This window comes from Panulirus ornatus, chromosome 17 (genome assembly GCF_036320965.1).
Source record: "Panulirus ornatus isolate Po-2019 chromosome 17, ASM3632096v1, whole genome shotgun sequence".
NCBI classification, from domain to species: domain Eukaryota; kingdom Metazoa; phylum Arthropoda; class Malacostraca; order Decapoda; family Palinuridae; genus Panulirus; species Panulirus ornatus.
The window spans coordinates 16,343,070-16,362,509 of NC_092240.1; the positions used below are offsets into that span (position 1 = coordinate 16,343,070).

General features: G+C 39.9%; 2 protein-coding genes across 8 annotated transcripts in view; one reads left to right on the top strand and one right to left on the bottom strand.

The window, feature by feature from the left end:
- The window catches only part of LOC139754581 (regucalcin-like), a 549,227-nt gene that overhangs the window by 13,566 nt on the left and 516,221 nt on the right, over nt 1-19,440 (bottom strand). For 3 of the 4 annotated variants that reach the window (XM_071671975.1, XM_071671973.1, XM_071671974.1), the window contains one exon: nt 149-337. In XM_071671975.1, the coding sequence (XP_071528076.1) occupies nt 149-337 (189 nt within the window). Of the gene's footprint in view, nt 1-148; nt 338-2,973; nt 3,095-19,440 lie in introns of those variants that run through there. The other variant, XM_071671977.1, reaches the window with a different exon arrangement.
- Nucleotides 3,197-19,440, top strand: part of LOC139754584 (inositol monophosphatase 1) — a 116,911-nt gene continuing 100,667 nt past the window's right edge. Inside the window, exons 1-2 of one of the 4 annotated variants that reach the window (XM_071671989.1) lie at nt 3,197-4,657; nt 6,052-6,148. In XM_071671989.1, coding sequence (XP_071528090.1) covers nt 6,083-6,148 — 66 coding nt within the window. In that variant the 5' untranslated portion in view covers nt 3,197-4,657; nt 6,052-6,082. Of the gene's footprint in view, nt 4,658-5,225; nt 5,804-6,051; nt 6,149-19,440 lie in introns of those variants that run through there. The other 3 variants (XM_071671988.1, XM_071671984.1, XM_071671987.1) reach the window with 3 other exon arrangements.

The following is a 19,440-nucleotide window of genomic DNA, read 5'->3' on the forward strand; positions in this document are numbered from 1 at the left end:
CCTGTTCTATTCTCAGATTATCGTAAGTACTTACCATATACTGTCTTCAGGATTACATTATGTTTCCTTTCCAGATTCGGCATTCAAAGTTATCTTCTAATAACACTGAAATAAGCATTTGTTTAGTAGGCTGTTAACCGCTGCTCACCTAGGAAAAGGATTTGATGCTTCCCGGTGTGGACGAAGTGTCGCCGTAAAGCTTTGTCGAAAACATCGACAAAAAGGAGAGCTTGCTGGTCCTCAAGCCAGTGGGGCCCCTCGCCTAGCCTGATGCAGGGTATGTCTAGCTGTTCTACCTTCACGCTCGCCATGTCTGCTGCCATCCCGAGACTGAAGGCTGATCAAAGAGCAATTTATGTTTTACAAATGGATTGATGCAGCGCTCTGATAATTACTCCGGTTGAATGCATTTTATTCAACAATAATCTAGTGGGGGGGGGGTGAGTGGCTGAAGCCCCCTCCCCCTCCTATGAAAATAATTTTCACGAACGATCTGTAATTTATCCTTTTTAGTAGAATTTAGTGATACTTAGTGGCTTAAACTGGTATGCATTGTTAAAATGTCGTTAGATACTAACAATTCCTATTATAATTACTGAAAACATCTGCACCAAGTGAGGGAGATAATCAAGAAACCCCCCACCCTGGGAGTATGTCCCATCTCTCAAATGATTACTGTTATTCCTGATTGCTTCAGGGGTAAAGTCAGATCGATGTCGCTATTAATCCGGAAAACTCAGTTTAAAAGCAGTCAATCACGTGTACTAACGTATATTACAACCTGGACTGGAAGAGGTGCGTGCGGGATGTGGACACTAAAAAGAGAAACCGACTACAACGCCTTCTTCCCTGGTTCGCCGGGGCCAGGGCCAGGTTCCCCGCTACCCGCGGCCGCCGACCTTAAATATCATCACCAGCTCTTGCATAACAATGCAGTTTCTTTCTCTGTGATTACATTTTGTTTCATTCAGATCACTGTGAAGCCTTACAGTAACGAGGGGAATAACTTGGTATGATCTGATGAGGGAATAATAGTTACTGAATTAAAAGTAACAGACAGCATCTGGCATCTCTAGTAAATCCCGTTTACCGGTTAGGATGTAAATAAAATACATCTTTAGTGTCTTGTACTATCAGTTCTCAATAACGTGAAATTTAGATGTTACATCCCAGTTTAACTTAATATGGAAGTAGAAATTAAATTAACTTTAATTACACTTACTACAATGTTAAGAGATATTCCAAACTTCCCTGGAGAATTGTTGTCAAGCTAGCTTGCAAAAAACCGCCATCATCGACCAGTGCAACCACAGAAAGAATTTTCGTCTTATTATTTATTGTATTGAAGTGACTGTATAACAGAACTGTGTTTACTGAGGGAAAACACTGAAAAACCACAATTTTTTGGAAAGTTAAGTTATGCAGTGAATAATAAAATCTTAACAAAAACCATACTAAGACAACCTAACGTTCGACCTTAAGTCAAAGAACATTAACCAATCCATCTCAAAACACAAAGATCCATCTATCAATAGTATTAAGGATATCTTAAAATGTCTTACCTTCCCATGAAATTTTGCTACAGCATGAATTTACGATGATTGCAAGAAACAGTAATTCACACTGGTTCATTTAGGGAGATTTTTTTCAAAATCAGGATACTTTGACTAATTCTGATTCAATGTTCCATAAGAAGCTTAACGACTAAGTACCGAATAGAACCTGATTACACGTGGAATCGTTTCTGTCGCAGACTGAGAGACTAGTTGAATGTTGACAAGAAAGGTTAAGGTTTCACTTTTCTTGGTTAGCAGGGCACGGATAATGTCCTTCCTGTAGTCTGTAGGAGTACTTAACAACTGACTCCATAATAGTGGATCACATGAGAGATGCGAGGATGGGTAATAAGTGATACTAATTTCAGTAATCGCTCTGATTAAAGATACTTTGTACTTGCCATGAAATGTTGTAAAGCAAGAGACCAAAACGTGAATAATTCGCAATAAAGTTACATAGTTCAAAAGCGACAGCACGAATGACCCAGTTCTTCCCAGTTATACATGTCGAAATATTAATAGAATTATGTAGGGACTTTATACATTCAAAAATCAAACAGGGTTGGAGGCCTACTGACCTTACTTATAAGTCGCTGGCCGTTTAAACCCAACAAATCATTATGTATCACGTCTTACACAGCACACCGAGAACGGACGTGTCAGGGGCGATTTTTGCTGGCACACACACACACATACTGAAAGTCACCCATATAGTAAAATTGCTAACTAGTAGTAAAGGCATTGTTGCTATTAACAATCCACTTTAGATTTCATTATGTTATGTAAAACAAAAACAAAAAAGATTTTTAATCCATTTTCAGTATGTAAAAGCAATTTTGAAGCATTTTCCATAATTTTCACACTTTGTTTTTGATGACCTGTGATGTTCTTGATTTTCCATCTCTCCTGCAGTAGCTTCACGTGTCCCTAACGTCGCTTCTTCCTGTTGCATCAGCTCCACAAGAACTCAGCAAAGTAGTACCATGAGACCCTAGCAGCACTATTTTTCCTCTTTCTCCAGCATCATGGGACCCCTGCAACACCTTACCCTCCTGCAGAAGCACCACGAGACCCCAAGCAGTAGCATACTTCATTTCTTTTTTATATTATACCATAGAACAAGTGCAGCGGCTCCTCCCTCCTGAAGAACCTCTATGACGCCAGCATCGTCTTTCCCTCTTGCAGCATCACAGTGAGACCTTGGCAATTCCCTGTCTTTCCTGCAGCAGCCTCATAGGACCCAAGTATTTGTTCTCCCTTCTACAATAGCGCGATAGAGCTCTATTGATGTCTAATCTCACCTTCAGCTTCTCCACGTGATCCCGACATGACTGTCCCTTCTGCAGTAGTACCATGGGACCTCAGTAATACTTCCTCCCTCATACAACAGCACCACAGGACTCAGGCAACGCCTTACCAATCCTGCAACAGCACCACGAGACCTCATTCCTACAGTAGTGCAATGGAACTTCTTCAACGCCTCCTTCCTCTCTCGCGACAGGGCATTGCCTCTCCTGCAGCATCACCGTGGAACCCTGGCATCACCTCTCCTTGCCACAGCACCACAAGACGCAGACAACACCTCCTCCCTGCTACAGCAGCACCACAGAACAAATGCCTCGTTTCTCATGTTCCTGCAGGGGCAGTAACGATTCTCTTGATAGCTTTCCACTCGTGTTATTAACTTTTTTTTTCCGAAGAACACTTGGCCCATAGAAACATTCCCTCGACATGGTTACCTTGGATGAAAGGAAGAAGGTATATACAGGAAAAAAGATTGATCATATCTCTCATGGTGTTTGTGGACCTGACTCTTAAAGAAAGATAAGGGAAGAGATATCCACAGGTTTGCTGTTCTGAGAAAGAACGGGATATCACAACGATCGATCCCTGTGTGGTTAAGTCTCCACACACAATCTATGGGAAGCAGCAGCCGGGTGCGTGGCCACTGGTCCAAGCCTTAGTGCCATTAACACACCTAGCCAGCTCACGAGAGCAATGTCCGAAATTATACCTGTAAGATAGGGAAATCAGCCACATCACGACGGGTGGAAGGGGTTATTTGCGGAAGGGTGGTAAGAGGAGCAAGGGTTGAGGGCTTGTTCTACTACTTTGCCTAGGAAAAGAGGTGGGAGGAAGAGTCATTCTCGATACACAAGCAGTATTCCATAATGGGATGTGGGGTAAATAATTTGATTTAAGTAAATTACTGATAACTCATTCAGGGAAACTGCTCAGGTCAGAATTAAGAAAGAGTATGCGTTCAGCGCGAGAGTGGACAAGTGTTAGAGTGAGAAGGGGGGGAAAGTGTAGAGTGGAATAACGAGTGGTGTTAGAGTGGAATAACGAGTGGTGTCAGAGATTGGAGAGAGAAGATAATGAAGGGAGGGAAAGATTGGGTGATAGGCCAGAACTCTGATGGACAACAATACTGATAGCATTAAGGGGAGACATTGCCCTGTCAGTGACTTAGCACAAAAGACTGATAAGAGAGGAGGCTGCACTACATCAGAGAACAAGAGAGAATCAGGAAAACCTGCGAAGCCAAGTTGAGAGGACAAAGACTTCTGTCAGTCCTATTAAATATTCAAGAGGTGTCAAAGGCTACGACAAAAGATTCACCAAAAACCCTGAGAGAGGGTAATCAGGGGTGAGCCCCACACGGAAAATCATCGCTAGAAATTACACCGCGAAAGCCATGTTTCTCTCTGATCCATCCTTGTCATGAGATAAATAATCCTGAATCATGCTATATCAACGATATTTTCCATTATTTGTTTGTGTGTTATTTGATACATCCCACATTTAGCAGCCCCACCCGTTATATCAAGTTATATCTTTGCCCACAATCGTCCAGCGAATGTGGACATCATTTGTTTACAGTGTTTGCGTCATATTTTAGCAGCATTATTTTACTACATGCGGATTGTTTATCTTTAAAACCTATTATGACGAAACAGATGAAAATATTTGAAATTAATATAGTTCCATAATAGAAGAGTTGAATAGGGAATTATATAAGTGGCCTTGATTGCCCTTGTATGTCCTTGGCAAGGGCAAGTTGTCAAGATGCCGGCCGGCAATTGACAGTCATTTATATGGTAGGTAAAAGCAATTTGCTTCAAATGTCTCTTAATAGTTTTAAAAATTGTATGTTATATAATGCTCAAGAATACATCATATGGCTTTCAGATTATATAACCAAGTCAATCTCATTTAAAGCAGGCCTCAGTGGCGAAAGACCTTTGCACACCGGGAAAGGAGTGAACATTTTCGACAATTCTTAACAAATTTGGAACATTTGCTATACATTTCTTGTATACTCATAGGAATTGCTTCTTTGAAAAGCTACTTATCATATTTTTTTAATAAATTCCCCCCCCCCAAAAAAAAATAGATAATGAAAAGGCAAACTTTAAACTTTAATCAGTAAATCAAGGTTAAGCCATCCGGAGACAGACTTCAGTTTGTGAGCTCAATGCCAGCGAACAAACCTCTTGACGAACGTTCCTTCATATTTCATAAGTAGTGCTCACTCCATTCTAGAGGCTATGCTTACTGACAGCAGTGTGTTGATGAAGGGGATAACTCCTAAGGCCCAATGATTAAGAGGCCCTGAAAATAATAAAATATTTTTTTTTTTCAAATCATTCCATGGCCCTATATCCAGTGTGAACCATAAAAATGAGAAAACACGACTTTCATTAAATTTTCATTGCTCTTTTAATTTCTTACCCTGCGGGTGGGCTCTTAAGATACCATAATTACATTTTTCAAAGGTCTTCGAGGGGAGGACAAGAACGATTTTCCCCAATATTCTGAATTATCACAAAATGTCTCCTCAACGATATTTTTCCCGATATTGGATCATTTCATCTATTGCAACAATAATAATTCTGCCATAATACACTTTATGTCACATTCCCATCAGGGATTTTCTAATATCAGAAGTGACCTGCTGGGTAGAAATATCTACCAGTAATGTGACTCGTCGCCTAGCAACATTGATTGGTCAAACATTTTTCAACCAGGCAAATAATTTTGACATGTTATGTTTTCGCCGACAGGTCACATTTCTGTACACACAGCAGGTCATCATTCCCCGGGATCATTATCGCTAAAGTCACATTGTAGTGTAATCTTGATTTTTGCAGGAATGTTATTCTAAATACTTTACAAAGCCCGTAAACTATAGTTTCACAGAATGGAATAATATTCAGTTTGGGAATATACATTATAGTTTCAATGTAAGTGAAAAAGTCAAGACAATCCGAGTTTCTGATCAAAGTTCCTTTTTCTGCTGTTAATCTACTATTTTACATTACAAATTTGAAAGGTAGGAGAATTATATTCTTGGTGATACTGTTTATATATATATATTATATATATATATATATATATATATATATATATATATATATATATATATATATATATATATATATATATACAGAAATGAATATATTGGTATCATGTTTCAACCACTTCTTTTCAGCGGTGTTTCAGTGACAGAGGTTCCATTGATCATGGCGAGTATCAACAAGCAGGAATGTTTTTCCGTCGCCTTAAAACTGGTGAAGGAGGCTGGCAATGTGAGTACGAAGAATATCAGTATCGTTTGTTAGACCTAGGGATGTACAGGCCGTTTTACAAATATTCTAGATAACCGAAGCATTGCAATATGCTGGAACGATTGTGCCATACCCCGGGATAGTACACCTGAAACTTGAAAGGTTTCTTATTGATTAAGTAAGGATTTGGATATGCATAAGGCAGTGAGGTAGTTGACTAATATAGCTCTGCATGGCAATTAGCAATACTATATGGTATCTATGTTTTAAATGCTTCATATATGATTCACCATAACAGAAGTACCTGCCAAACACTGATGTCATCTTTATCGTTGAGAGATGTTATTATTTTTATTTTTTTTTATTATACTTTGTCGCTGTCTCCCGCGTTTGCTATCTCCCATAATTGGTATCCCAAAATGACGAAATTTATTGAGATTCTCTGTATTGATATAGGAAGCTCAGTCAACTAATGGAATTAATGTTTAGTAGTAGATAATTGCTTTTCTGTTTTTTTTGTTTTGTTTCGTGATTTCCATCCCAATGATACAATGACAACTATGCAACGGTTAGGGCTACACATAGAAGACTTATCCTCAGGCATGAAGTCCACTGAAATTCAAGAGAAGTTCTTACTTGACAGAGTTTCCTACGCTGTCTCAGGCGTATTTCACCAATCTTATAGCACTTCGTGGTTTTGTTTTCCCAGGGCAACATACTTCCCGCTGAAATGCAGAGAAATCTGCCGAAACCCATCAAGATATAGTAAAAGTGTATTTCATTGATACTGCAATGCTTTTAGATTTCATTTCTTATGGTGACATCATCATTCACAGTGTTATGCACATATAGTATCGTAGTCTCCTCAACAAAAATCTAAGAGTAATTGTCAACTGGGTCTGCTACATTATTACAGGTGTGTTTCTCCTATCCTACAGCAAATTTGGTGGATTTAGTTGGTTAGGGAGGCCTATTTCTATTGCAGTTCACTTGGATATTGATGGATTATAAATCCTAGAAATACGCACAGGAAAGAACTGAATGCTAATAGAAGCTTGATTTTTTTTAATTGACTGGGTTTTCTACAGTATTACTTTGGTCTTTAATTCTTAACAACCCTTTGGGGATAAAATAAGATAATGCAAATACGTACAGAAATACAATAAAGTGCTAATAAAAACAGATCCTTCAGTCAACTTTTTCACCAATATTACTAAGGCAAATTTCTTCCACCTTACTGTAGTCCTCTTGGATGCAAAAGATTTCATTGTTTAGGGAGACCCTTGAATGATAAAGTTCTGATTTAGGGGTACAATATTTTTAGCTAAATTGATTATAAGTGGGGTAAGAGAACCAGGTAAAGTGTGAGGGAAAAGTCAGTGAAAAAGTTGTTGAAATCTATAGATCTTATGGAAGCCTCACCTAGGGGCCAAGATTTACATTAATGTTCAGTAGCCGAATCGAAATACACCATTGTCTTGATCTTTGATTTGCCATATGGGGGGAAAAGGTAAATGTTTGAAATACTGAGGTATAAATTTTTTTAGTTTACCTGAAAAGTTTTGAAGGAGTGATGGTTGAAAGGGTTTGACTGTTATAAAGAATTATCATTAAATAACACTAAGAAATTTTTTTTTTTTATGATGGTGGCTTCAGTCACAAGTCCACATCAAGAATGTGCCGTAATTGAAGTCGAGAGAGGTTGATAAAAAGAAAAGAAAATGAGACAAGGGGAAAGTAATTACAAATTTTAGAGGAAGTGAAAAGCCTGTATTTTAAAATGTACCTTTTCATAGTTGTTGGGAAAGACATGAGAGGGTAGGGAGTTCAGAAGCTTTAAGGTGTAGGGAGAGACATTAGACATCAGAATGGCCCACCCTTGAGTTGCCAGCAGCCACACAGTGATCATGTGATGCAGCACCTTGCCAAGTATTGTATGGTCTACCTAGTGGTGGGAGCACACAAGAAGCCAGCTCATGGAAGCAAACACCAAAGTGATGCCTATAGAGGAGAGAAAGTGAACCAACATTACGACAAGGCAAGCAAGTATAGATTTGACGTTAGCCTCCAAGTTGAGAAACATAATAATTGGTAAACATTATTCCTGTGAAGGTAAAACAAACTTTAGTATACAATCACAACTCACTATACACTCAGCCTTGTTCACACACTTTTTAGCGCATTGTATTGAAACATTTACAAAATTATGCACAACAGCAAAAGTAATGGCCCAAAAATGCTTTTGAAGTGATTATTTTTTTTCTACATTTTCATATGAATATTTTTGAAGTATATTTATTAAATGAGATGGTGGATGGGATGGTGAGGTTGGTAAATGAGAGCATCTTGGAGGGAGGAATAAGTCTGCTGTCTGTTGGGGATGGGGGTCCCTGAGAGGTGTCAGCTTTTGTTTGCTTGTGACACAGTGCTGCCAGCAGATTCAAATGAGAAATTGCCAGATTTGGTTTCTGGATTTAGGGGAGCATGTTAAAGAAGTGGAGAATAAATGTGAATGAACGCAAGGTAATTAGGTTTAGCAGTGAAGAGAGATTGGTTAGTTGGAGTATGATTTTGAATGGAAAGAACCTTGAGGAACTGGAGTGTTATAGATACCTCTAAGTTGACGTGGCAGCAAATGGAATGGAACTGAAGTGAGCCACAGGGTGGTCAGGGGGTCCAAGGCCCAGAGATTACTGAGTATTTTGAAAGCAAGGTTATTGCCTGTGAGGGCAAAGGTGGGTATGTTTGATGATATAGTAGTCCCGACAGTGTTGTATGGATAGGAGGTGTGGGCCCTTGCTAAAGTAGTACTGAAAAGGATGGATGGGTTGGAATGAAGTGTTTGAGGAGAATATATGGTGTGAGGAGGGTTGAAGTGAATAAAAGTATGTAGGAGAGGGCTGAAGAGAGTGTGCTGAAATGGTTTAGAGATATTGAGAGTATGTCTTAGAGGGTATACATGTCAGAAGTAGAGGGAACAAGGAAAAGGTTGGGAACCAAGGAGGAGGTGGAGGAATGGATGATGCTATTAGAGTTCAGTTGCTGATCATGCAGGCAATCATGCATGGAATAAAGCAAATTGGATTGATGTGGTATACAGGGAGCAATATGTCAGTAGGCTGGACCTAGGCATATAAATAGGTCATGGGAAACCACAGAAGCACTGTGGGGCTTGCTTGTTAATAGGGGGCTCTGGTTTTAGTGCATTATACAAGTCAGCTAAAGAGTGGATATAAGCAAATGAGGTTGTTTTTCACATGTTCCTAGTGCTGCATTACCAATGTGGGAAAGGAGGAAAAAATTGTTAGAGAAAGGAACAAATGGGAGGTCATTGACAGACATTGTGGTAGGCTTAGCCTGTGTTATTGTGTCAGGTTGTATAAATCTGCATTCATTATGTATAACTCCTCTCTATATTTTACTGTTGTTTATTATTCATACTTTCTCTTCTTCATTAAAATCAATAGTAATTGTGCTTTTAACATTTCCCTCAACAATCATAAGGCATTTATTCAGTTGCTCACACTGAATTCTTGTCATGACCATATAGCAAGACCTGTTTCTTATGATGTATTATGCCTGTTGTTATTTACCTTGTGATTTACTTTCACAACTGTATCACTGAGAATTGTGTACTTATCATCCCTTCCATAATTTTCTTTTGTGGTGAGGGCATTTATGATTTATTCTATCATCTGCTTATAACCAATACGAATGCATGGTGTCACTCATTCTACCCTTATTTTCATTTCTATCATTTATTTTCTCCCTGATGTTTGCTAATTATTATGCGAATATGTTCCTTGACATTCACAGTTTTGCACTGTATTTGGAATAAACTTTGGGTTCACTTTATGAATCAACTTCAAAGTTTAAATGGAAATACAGTAAACCCTCAATTCAACGGACCAATAGGGGGGAAGGGATGTCCATTAGTGCTGAAAGTTTGTGAAATCGAGACATATTGTTCTAATTTCTGTACCACATTTAAGTTCACAGGCTTTCTTTTAACGCCTCTTTCACTTGATACCATTTTGAATTGCAAGGATTGCAAAATTATTTATTAAATCTTATCACAATTCTGAAATAACAGAAACACTCTATATACAACCTGACTGCACAATAGCTTTAGGCAGGCTGAGACCGAAACAAAGTGAGTCTACCCCACACTACCAAAAACAAGTGCAATATGAAATGCACGGTGCAGCGTTTGAAATTTTTTTATTGTTTCTTCATTATTAATTATTTACTGTATTATGGTCCGTTAGATCCAAAATCCATAAGTTGGGATCTGTTAAATCAAGGCTTTACTGTAGTAGTTTTGTATGAGTGGAAGTACTTGTCACACTTTAACACATTGGGCATTTATAAATCTTAGAGACTGCATTTGTTTGAATTGGAAATGCGTTAAGCAGATGGACTTTTTTGTAATATTTGGTTTATGATATTTGTTTGTCCGTCTGTTTGTATGCTTGTATGTTGAGTTCTTGCCTAGGTTTATTAGGGGCAAAGGAATTTTATGTTGGGGTGTAAAATATATAGAAATAAGAGATGGAAGATGGATCAAGTCAACAGTATCCCTCATGAGAGAAAATGGTACTGAAGAAGAGATAACCTGTATCCCTAAGGCAAAAATATGCTATTGAAGAGATAACCAGATATACTATTGTGATGAAGGAAGTACTGTCAATGATACAATTGTTGATTATGTATTGTAAAACTACTAGATAGGAGTATGAAATAGTTTGGACTTGTGGAGAGGATAAGTGAGATGTTGACAATAAGATTACTGTACTGTGTGTATGTCATAAGTGCAGGAGATAAGGTGAAGAGGACCAAATTGCAGATGGAGCAATGGAGTGGAAAAGATTTTAAATGCACAGGGCCTGAATATGCAAGAGGGAGTAATGTGTGCATGGAGTAGAGTGAATTGGAGTGACATGGCATATTTGAGGCAATGTGCTGTCAACGCATTGAACCAGAGCACATGAATCTGTCAGGAGAAACAATGGAAAGGTGTCTGAGGCCTAGTTGTGGATGTTGGCACATTATACATGACAGCTAGAGACTTGATGTGAGTGAATGAGGCCTTTTCTTCATCTTTCATAGGTGGTAATGCAGGAAATGCAGGCTGCATTTAAGAGAAGCAAGAACTGTGAATGATCACTGTCCACAGGCTCTTGCACTTGAAAAGATTCATTTGATTAAGAATGGTGATGCTTGTTATACTGATGTAAAATTTCATTATAGTAAGAGGAACGGAATGGGATATCGATTTTGGAAAAGAAGTGAACACAGAAAATTATGTTTTGTTAGTAAATGACTAAATGTGCTTATGATGGTCATTAAAAAGAGTATGTTCTAGATGATTATCTGCTTTATGAAGGAAATTTGATGTAGTGCTAGGAATTTTAAGTCACTTCAAGAAATGGTACTTTTCTTTGAGAACCTGTTTAGTAGTGATTTGGCTGATGTTATGGCAATAGATGGATATTAGAAGGAAAGAAATAGATTATTTTATCTTTAGATTTTTGTCAGAAAGGAAATTTAGTGGAAGGAACAGTTGGAAAGAGAAAACATTTTGGAAAGTAGGAGTATAAAATAGTATGATGAAATGTATATTTTGCTAGTGCTGGCTTTTGATAAAGTAGAGGGAGCAATAGACAAGTAGTAGGTAGGAACATTATGCAGGAACATTTGGTAGAAACATTAGGTAGAAGTCGATAGGAACATTAGGTGGGAGCATGAGATAGAAGTAGTAGTTTGGAACATAAGGTATACACTTTGGGTAGTATAAGTTACTAAGAGCATAAGGTAGGAGCCTTTGAAACACTATGCTAGAAATGCCCTTTCTGGTGGCCTGTTAAGGATGAGGCACACAAGGCTAAAATACAGCGCTGGAGTTCACCAGGTATGGCGACTTTTGCCATGGCCACCCCCTTAAGACACTTCCCAGAGGGAACTGGCATCAGAGATATAGAAAGATAAATAGATAGAAATGTATATTGGTGTAGGATATCATACAAATGAGAAAAAAAGGTGTAAGACTGTTATAGTGACTAGTGTAAACTAGTATACAAAAGTGGATAGGAATATGGAATGTTTTGAGGACTTTGATGAAAGATGTAAGATATGTTTTGCAGAAGAAAATGGTGCAGTTGAGCTATAAGCTAAAAGATTTAAAGTAATGTGTAATTTAGATCAGGAGAGATTATATGATAGATAATGCTCTTAGATAGATTGAATGGATTGATGAGGTTACAACAGTCATTCCTCAGATAACCAGTTATTCATCCACCCCTAGCGGTTGGTCGAAAATATATATATATATATGTGTATATATATATATATATATATATATATATATATATATATATATATATATATATATATATATATATATATTTTTTTTTTTTTTTTGCTTTGTCGCTGTCTCCCGCGTTTGCGAGGTAGCGCAAGGAAACAGACGAAAGAAATGGCCCAACCCACCCCCATACACATGTATATACATACGTCCACACACACAAATATACATACCTACACAGCTTTCCATGGTTTACCCCAGACGCTTCACATGCCCCGATTCAATCCACTGACAGCACGTCAACCCCGGTATACCACATCGCTCCAATTCACTCTATTCCTTGCCCTCCTTTCACCCTCCTGCATGTTCAGGCCCCGATCACACAAAATCTTTTTCACTCCATCTTTCCACCTCCAATTTGGTCTCCCTCTTCTCCTCGTTCCCTCCACCTCCGACACATATATCCTCTTGGTCAATCTTTCCTCACTCATTCTCTCCATGTGCCCAAACCATTTCAAAACACCCTCTTCTGCTCTCTGAACCACGCTCTTTATATCACACATCTCTCTTACCCTTACGTTACTTACTCGATCAAACCACCTCACACCACACATTGTCCTCAAACATCTCATTTCCAGCACATCCATCCTCCTGCGCACAACTCTATCCATAGCCCACGCCTCGCAACCATACAACATTGTTGGAACCACTATTCCTTCAAACATACCCATTTTTGCTTTCCGAGCTAATGTTCTCGACTTCCACACATTCTTCAAGGCTCCCAGAATTTTCGCCCCCTCCCCCACCCTATGATCCACTTCCGCTTCCATGGTTCCATCCGCTGCCAGATCCACTCCCAGATATCTAAAACACTTCACTTCCTCCAGTTTTTCTCCATTCAAACTCACCTCCCAATTGACTTGACCCTCAACCCTACTGTACCTAATAACCTTGCTCTTATTCACATTTACTCTTAACTTTCTTCTTTCACACACTTTACCAAACTCAGTCACCAGCTTCTGCAGTTTCTCACATGAATCAGCCACCAGCGCTGTATCATCAGCGAACAACAACTGACTCACTTCCCAAGCTCTCTCATCCCCAACAGACTTCATACTTACCCCTCTTTCCAAAACTCTTGCATTTATCTCCCTAACAACCCCATCCATAAACAAATTAAACAACCATGGAGACATCACACACCCGTGACACAAACCGACATTCACTGAGAACCAATATATATATATATATATATATATATATATATATATATATATATATATATATATATATATATTACATCCTCGATAAAAACTTTTCACTGCTTCTAACAACTTTCCTCCCACACCATATATTCTTAATACCTTCCACAGAGCATCTCTATCAACTCTATCATATGTCTTCTCCAGATCCATAAATGCTACATACAAATCCATTTGCTTTTCTAAGTATTTCTCACATACATTCTTCAATGCAAACACCTGATCCACACATCCTCTACCACTTCTGAAACCACACTGCTCTTCCCCAATCTGATGCTCTGTACATGCCTTCACCCTCTCAATCAATACCCTCCCATATAATTTACCAGGAATACTCAACAAACTTATACCTTTGTAATTTGAGCACTCACTCTTATCCCCTTTGCCTTTGTACAATGGCACTATGCACGCATTCCGCCAGTCCTCAGGCACCTCACCATGAGTCATACATACATACATACATACATACATTTTTTATCGATGATGTAAGGCATGTGTACGTGTAGGAAGAGAGGAAAGTGATTGGTTCTCAGTGAATGTAGGTTTGCGGCAGGGGTGTGTGATGTCTCCATGGTTGTTTAATTTGTTTATGGATGGGGTTGTTAGGTAGGTAAATGCAAGAGTTTTGGAAAGAGGGGCAAGTATGAAGTCTGTTGGGGATGAGAGAGCTTGGGAAGTGAGTCAGTTGTTGTTCGCTGATGATACAGCGCTGGTGGCTGATTCATGTGAGAAACTGCAGAAGCTGGTGACTAAGTTTGGTAAAGTGTGTGGAAGAAGAAAGTTAAGAGTAAATGTGAATAAGAGCAAGGTTATTAGGTACAGTAGGGTTGAGGGTCAAGTCAATTGGGAGGTAAGTTTGAATGGAGAAAAACTGGAGGAAGTGAAGTGTTTTAGATATCTGGGAGTGGATCTGGCAGCGGATGGAACCATGGAAGCAGAAGTGGATCATAGGGTGGGGGAGGGGGCGAAAATTCTGGGGGCCTTGAAGAATGTGTGGAAGTCGAGAACATTATCTCGGAAAGCAAAAATGGGTATGTTTGAAGGAATAGTGGTTCCAACAATGTTGTATGGTTGCGAGGCGTGGGCTATGGATAGATTTGTGCGCAGGAGGATGGAGGTGCTGGAAATGAGATGTTTGAGGACAATGTGTGGTGTGAGGTGGTTTGATCGAGTGAGTAACGTAAGGGTAAGAGAGATGTGTGGAAATAAAAAGAGCGTGGTTGAGAGAGCAGAAGAGGGTGTTTTGAGGTGGTTTGGGCACATGGAGAGAATGAGTGAGGAAAGATTGACCAAGAGGATATATATGTCGGAGGTGGAGGGAATGAGGAGAAGAGGGAGACCAAATTGGAGGTGGAAAGATGGAGTGAAAAAGATTTTGTGTGATCGGGGCCTGAACATGCAGGAGGGTGAAAGGAGGGCAAGGAATAGAGTGAATTGAAGCAATGTGGTGTACTGGGGTTGACATGCTGTCGGTGGATTGAATCAGGGCATGTGAAGCGTCTGGGGTAAACCATGGAGAGCTGTGTAGGTATGTATATTTGCGTGTGTGGACGTACGTATATACATGTGTATGGGGGGGTTTGGGCCATTTCTTTCGTCTGTTTCCTTGCGCTACCTCGCAAACGCGGGAGACAGCGACAAAGTATAATAAATAAATAAAATAAATATATATATATATATATATATATATATATTTTTTTTTTTTTTTTTTTTTTTTTTATACCTTGTCGCTGTCTCCCGCGTATTGCGAGGTAGCGCAAGGAAACAGACGAAAGAAATGGCCCAACCCCCCCCATACACATGTACATACACACGTCCACACACACAAATATACATACCTACACAGCTTTCCATGGTTTACCCCGGACGCTTCACATGCCTTGATTCAATCCACTGACAGCACGTCAACCCCTGTATACCACATCGCTCCAATTCACTCTATTCCTTGCCCTCCTTTCACCCTCCTGCATGTTCAGGCCCCGATCACACAAAATCTTTTTCACTCCATCTTTCCACCTCCAATTTGGTCTCCCTCTTCTCCTCGTTCCCTCCACCTCCGACACATATATCCTCTTGGTCAATCTTTCCTCACTCATTCTCTCCATGTGCCCAAACCATTTTAAAACACTCTCTTCTGCTCTCTCAACCACGCTCTTTTTATTTCCACACCTCTCTCTTACCCTTACGTTACTTACTCGATCAAACCACCTCACACCACACATTGTCCTCAAACATCTCATTTCCAGCACATCCATCCTCCTGCGCACAACTCTATCCATAGCCCACGCCTCGCAACCATACAACATTGTTGGAACTACTATTCCTTCAAACATACCCATTTTTGCTTTCCGGGATAATGTTCTCGACTTCCACACATTTTTCAAGGCTCCCAAAATTTTCGCCCCCTCCCCCACCCTATGATCCACTTCCGCTTCCATGGTTCCATCCGCTGCCAGATCCACTCCCAGATATCTAAAACACTTCACTTCCTCCAGTTTTTCACCATTCAAACTCACCTCCCAATTGACTTGACCCTCAGCCCTACTGTACCTAATAACCTTGCTCTTATTCACATTTACTCTTAACTTTCTTCTTCCACACACTTTACCAAACTCCGTCACCAGCTTCTGCAGTTTCTCACATGAATCCGCCACCAGCGCTGTATCATCAGCGAACAACAACTGACTCACTTCCCAAGCTCTCTCATCCCCAACAGACTTCATACTTGCCCCTCTTTCCAAGACTCTTGCATTTACCTCCCTAACAACCCCATCCATAAACAAATTAAACAACCATGGAGACATCACACACCCCTGCCGCAAACCTACATTCACTGAGAACCAATCACTTTCCTCTCTTCCTACACGTACACATGCCTTACATCCTCGATAAAAACTTTTCACTGCTTCTAACAACTTGCCTCCCACACCAAATATTCTTAATACCTTCCACAGAGCATCTCTATCAACTCTATCATATGCCTTCTCCAGATCCATAAATGCTACATACAAATCCATTTGCTTTTCTAAGTATTTCTCACATACATTCTTCAAAGCAAACACCTGATCCACACATCCTCTACCACTTCTGAAACCACACTGCTCTTCCCCAATCTGATGCTCTGTACATGCCTTCACCCTCTCAATCAATACCCTCCCATATAATTTACCAGGAATACTCAACAAACTTATACCTCTGTAATTTGAGCACTCACTCTTATCCCCTTTGCCTTTGTACAATGGCACTATGCACGCATTCCGCCAATCCTCAGGCACCTCACCATGAGTCATACATACATTAAATAACCTTACCAACCAGTCAACAATACAGTCACCCCCTTTTTTAATAAATTCCACTGCAATACCATCCAAACCTGCTGCCTTGCCGGCTTTCATCTTCCGCAAAGCTTTTACTACCTCTTCTCTGTTTACCAAATCATTTTCCCTAACCCTCTCACTTTGCACACCACCTCGACCCAAACACCCTATATCTGCCACTCTGTCATCAGACACATTCAACAAACCTTCAAAATACTCATTCCATCTCCTTCTCACATCACCACTACTTGTTATCACCTCCCCATTTACGCCCTTCACTGAAGTTCCCATTTGCTCCCTTGTCTTACGCACCCTATTTACCTCCTTCCAGAACATCTTTTTATTCTCCCTAAAATTTACTGATAGTCTCTCACCCCAACTCTCATTTGCCCTTTTTTTCACCTCTTGCACCTTTCTCTTGACCTCCTGTCTCTTTCTTTTATACTTCTCCCACTCAATTGCATTTTTTCCCTGCAAAAATCGTCCAAATGCCTCTCTCTTCTCTTTCACTAATACTCTTACTTCTTCATCCCACCACTCACTACCCTTTCTAAACAGCCCACCTCCCACTCTTCTCATGCCACAAGCATCTTTTGCGCAATCCATCACTGATTCCCTAAATACATCCCATTCCTCCCCCACTCCCCTTACTTCCATTGTTCTCACCTTTTTCCATTCTGTACACAGTCTCTCCTGATACTTCTTCACACAGGTCTCCTTCCCAAGCTCACTTACTCTCACCACCTTCTTCACCCCAACATTAACTCTTCTTTTCTGAAAACCCATACTAATCTTCACCTTAGCCTCCACAAGATAATGATCAGACATCCCTCCAGTTGCACCTCTCAGCACATTGACATCCAAAAGTCTCTCTTTCGCACGCCTGTCAATTAACACGTAATCCAATATATATATATATATATATATATATATATATATATATATATATATATATATGTATATATATATATTATCCCTGGGGATAGGGGAGAAAGAATGCTTCCCACGTATTCCCTGCGTGTCGTAGAAGGCGACTAAAAGGGAAGGGAGCGGGGGGCTGGAAATCCTCCCCTCTCGTTTTTTTTAATTTTCCAAAAGAAGGGACAGAGAAGGGGGCCATTTGAGGATATTCCCTCAAAGGTCCAGTCCTTTGTTCTTAACGCAACCTCGCTAATGCGGGAAATGGTGAATAGTATGAAAGAAGAAAAAATATATATATATATATATATATCCCTGGGGATAGGGGAGAAAGAATGCTTCCCATGTATTCCCTGCGTGTTGTAGAAGGCGACTAAAAGGGGAGGGAGCGGGTGGCTGGAAATCCTCCCCTCTGTTTTTTTTTAATTTTCCAAAAGAAGGAGCAGAGAAGGGGGCCAGGTAAGGATATTCCCTCAAAGGCCCAGTCCTTTGTTCTTAACGCTACCTCACTGACGTGGGAAATGGTGAATAGTATGAAAAAAAAAAAAAAATATATATATATATATATATATATATATATATATATATATATATATATATATTTTGCTTTGTCGCTGTCTCCTGCGTCTGTGAGGTAGCGCAAGGAAACAGACGAAAGAAATGGCCCAACCCACCCCCATACACATGTATATACATACACGTCCACACACACAAATATACATACCTACACAGCTTTCCATGGTTTACCTTAGATGCTTCACATGCCCTGATTCAATCCACTGACAGCACGCCAACCCCAGTACACCACATCGATCCAATTCACTCTATTCCTTGCCCTCCTTTCACCCTCCTGCATGTTCAGGCCCCGATCACACAAAATCTTTTTCACTCCATCTTTCCACCTCCCATTTGGTCTCCCACTTCTCCCCGTTCCCTCCACCTCCGACACATATATCCTCTTGGTCAATCTTTCCTCACTCATTCTCTCCATGTGCCCAAACCATTTCAAAACACCCTCTTCTGCTCTCTCAACCACGCTCTTTTTATTTCCACACATCTCTCTTACCCTTACGTTACTTACTCGATCAAACCACCTCACACCACACATTGTCCTCAAACATCTCATTTCCAGCACATCCATCCTCCTGCGCACAACTCTATCCATAGCCCACGCCTCGCAACCATACAACATTGTTGGAACCACTATTCGCTCAAACATACCCATTTTTGCTTTCCGAGATAATGTTCTCGACTTCCACACATTCTTCAAGGCTCCCAGGATTTTCGCCCCCTCCCCCACCCTATGATCCACTTCCGCTTCCATATATATATATATATATATATGTATATATATATATATATATATATATATATATATATATATATATATATATATATGTATTTTTTTTTCAAAGTATTTGCCATTTCCTGCGTTAGCAAGGTAGTGTTCAGAACAGAGGACTGGGCCTCTGAGGGAAATCCTCACCTGGCCCCCTTCTCTGTTCCTTCTTT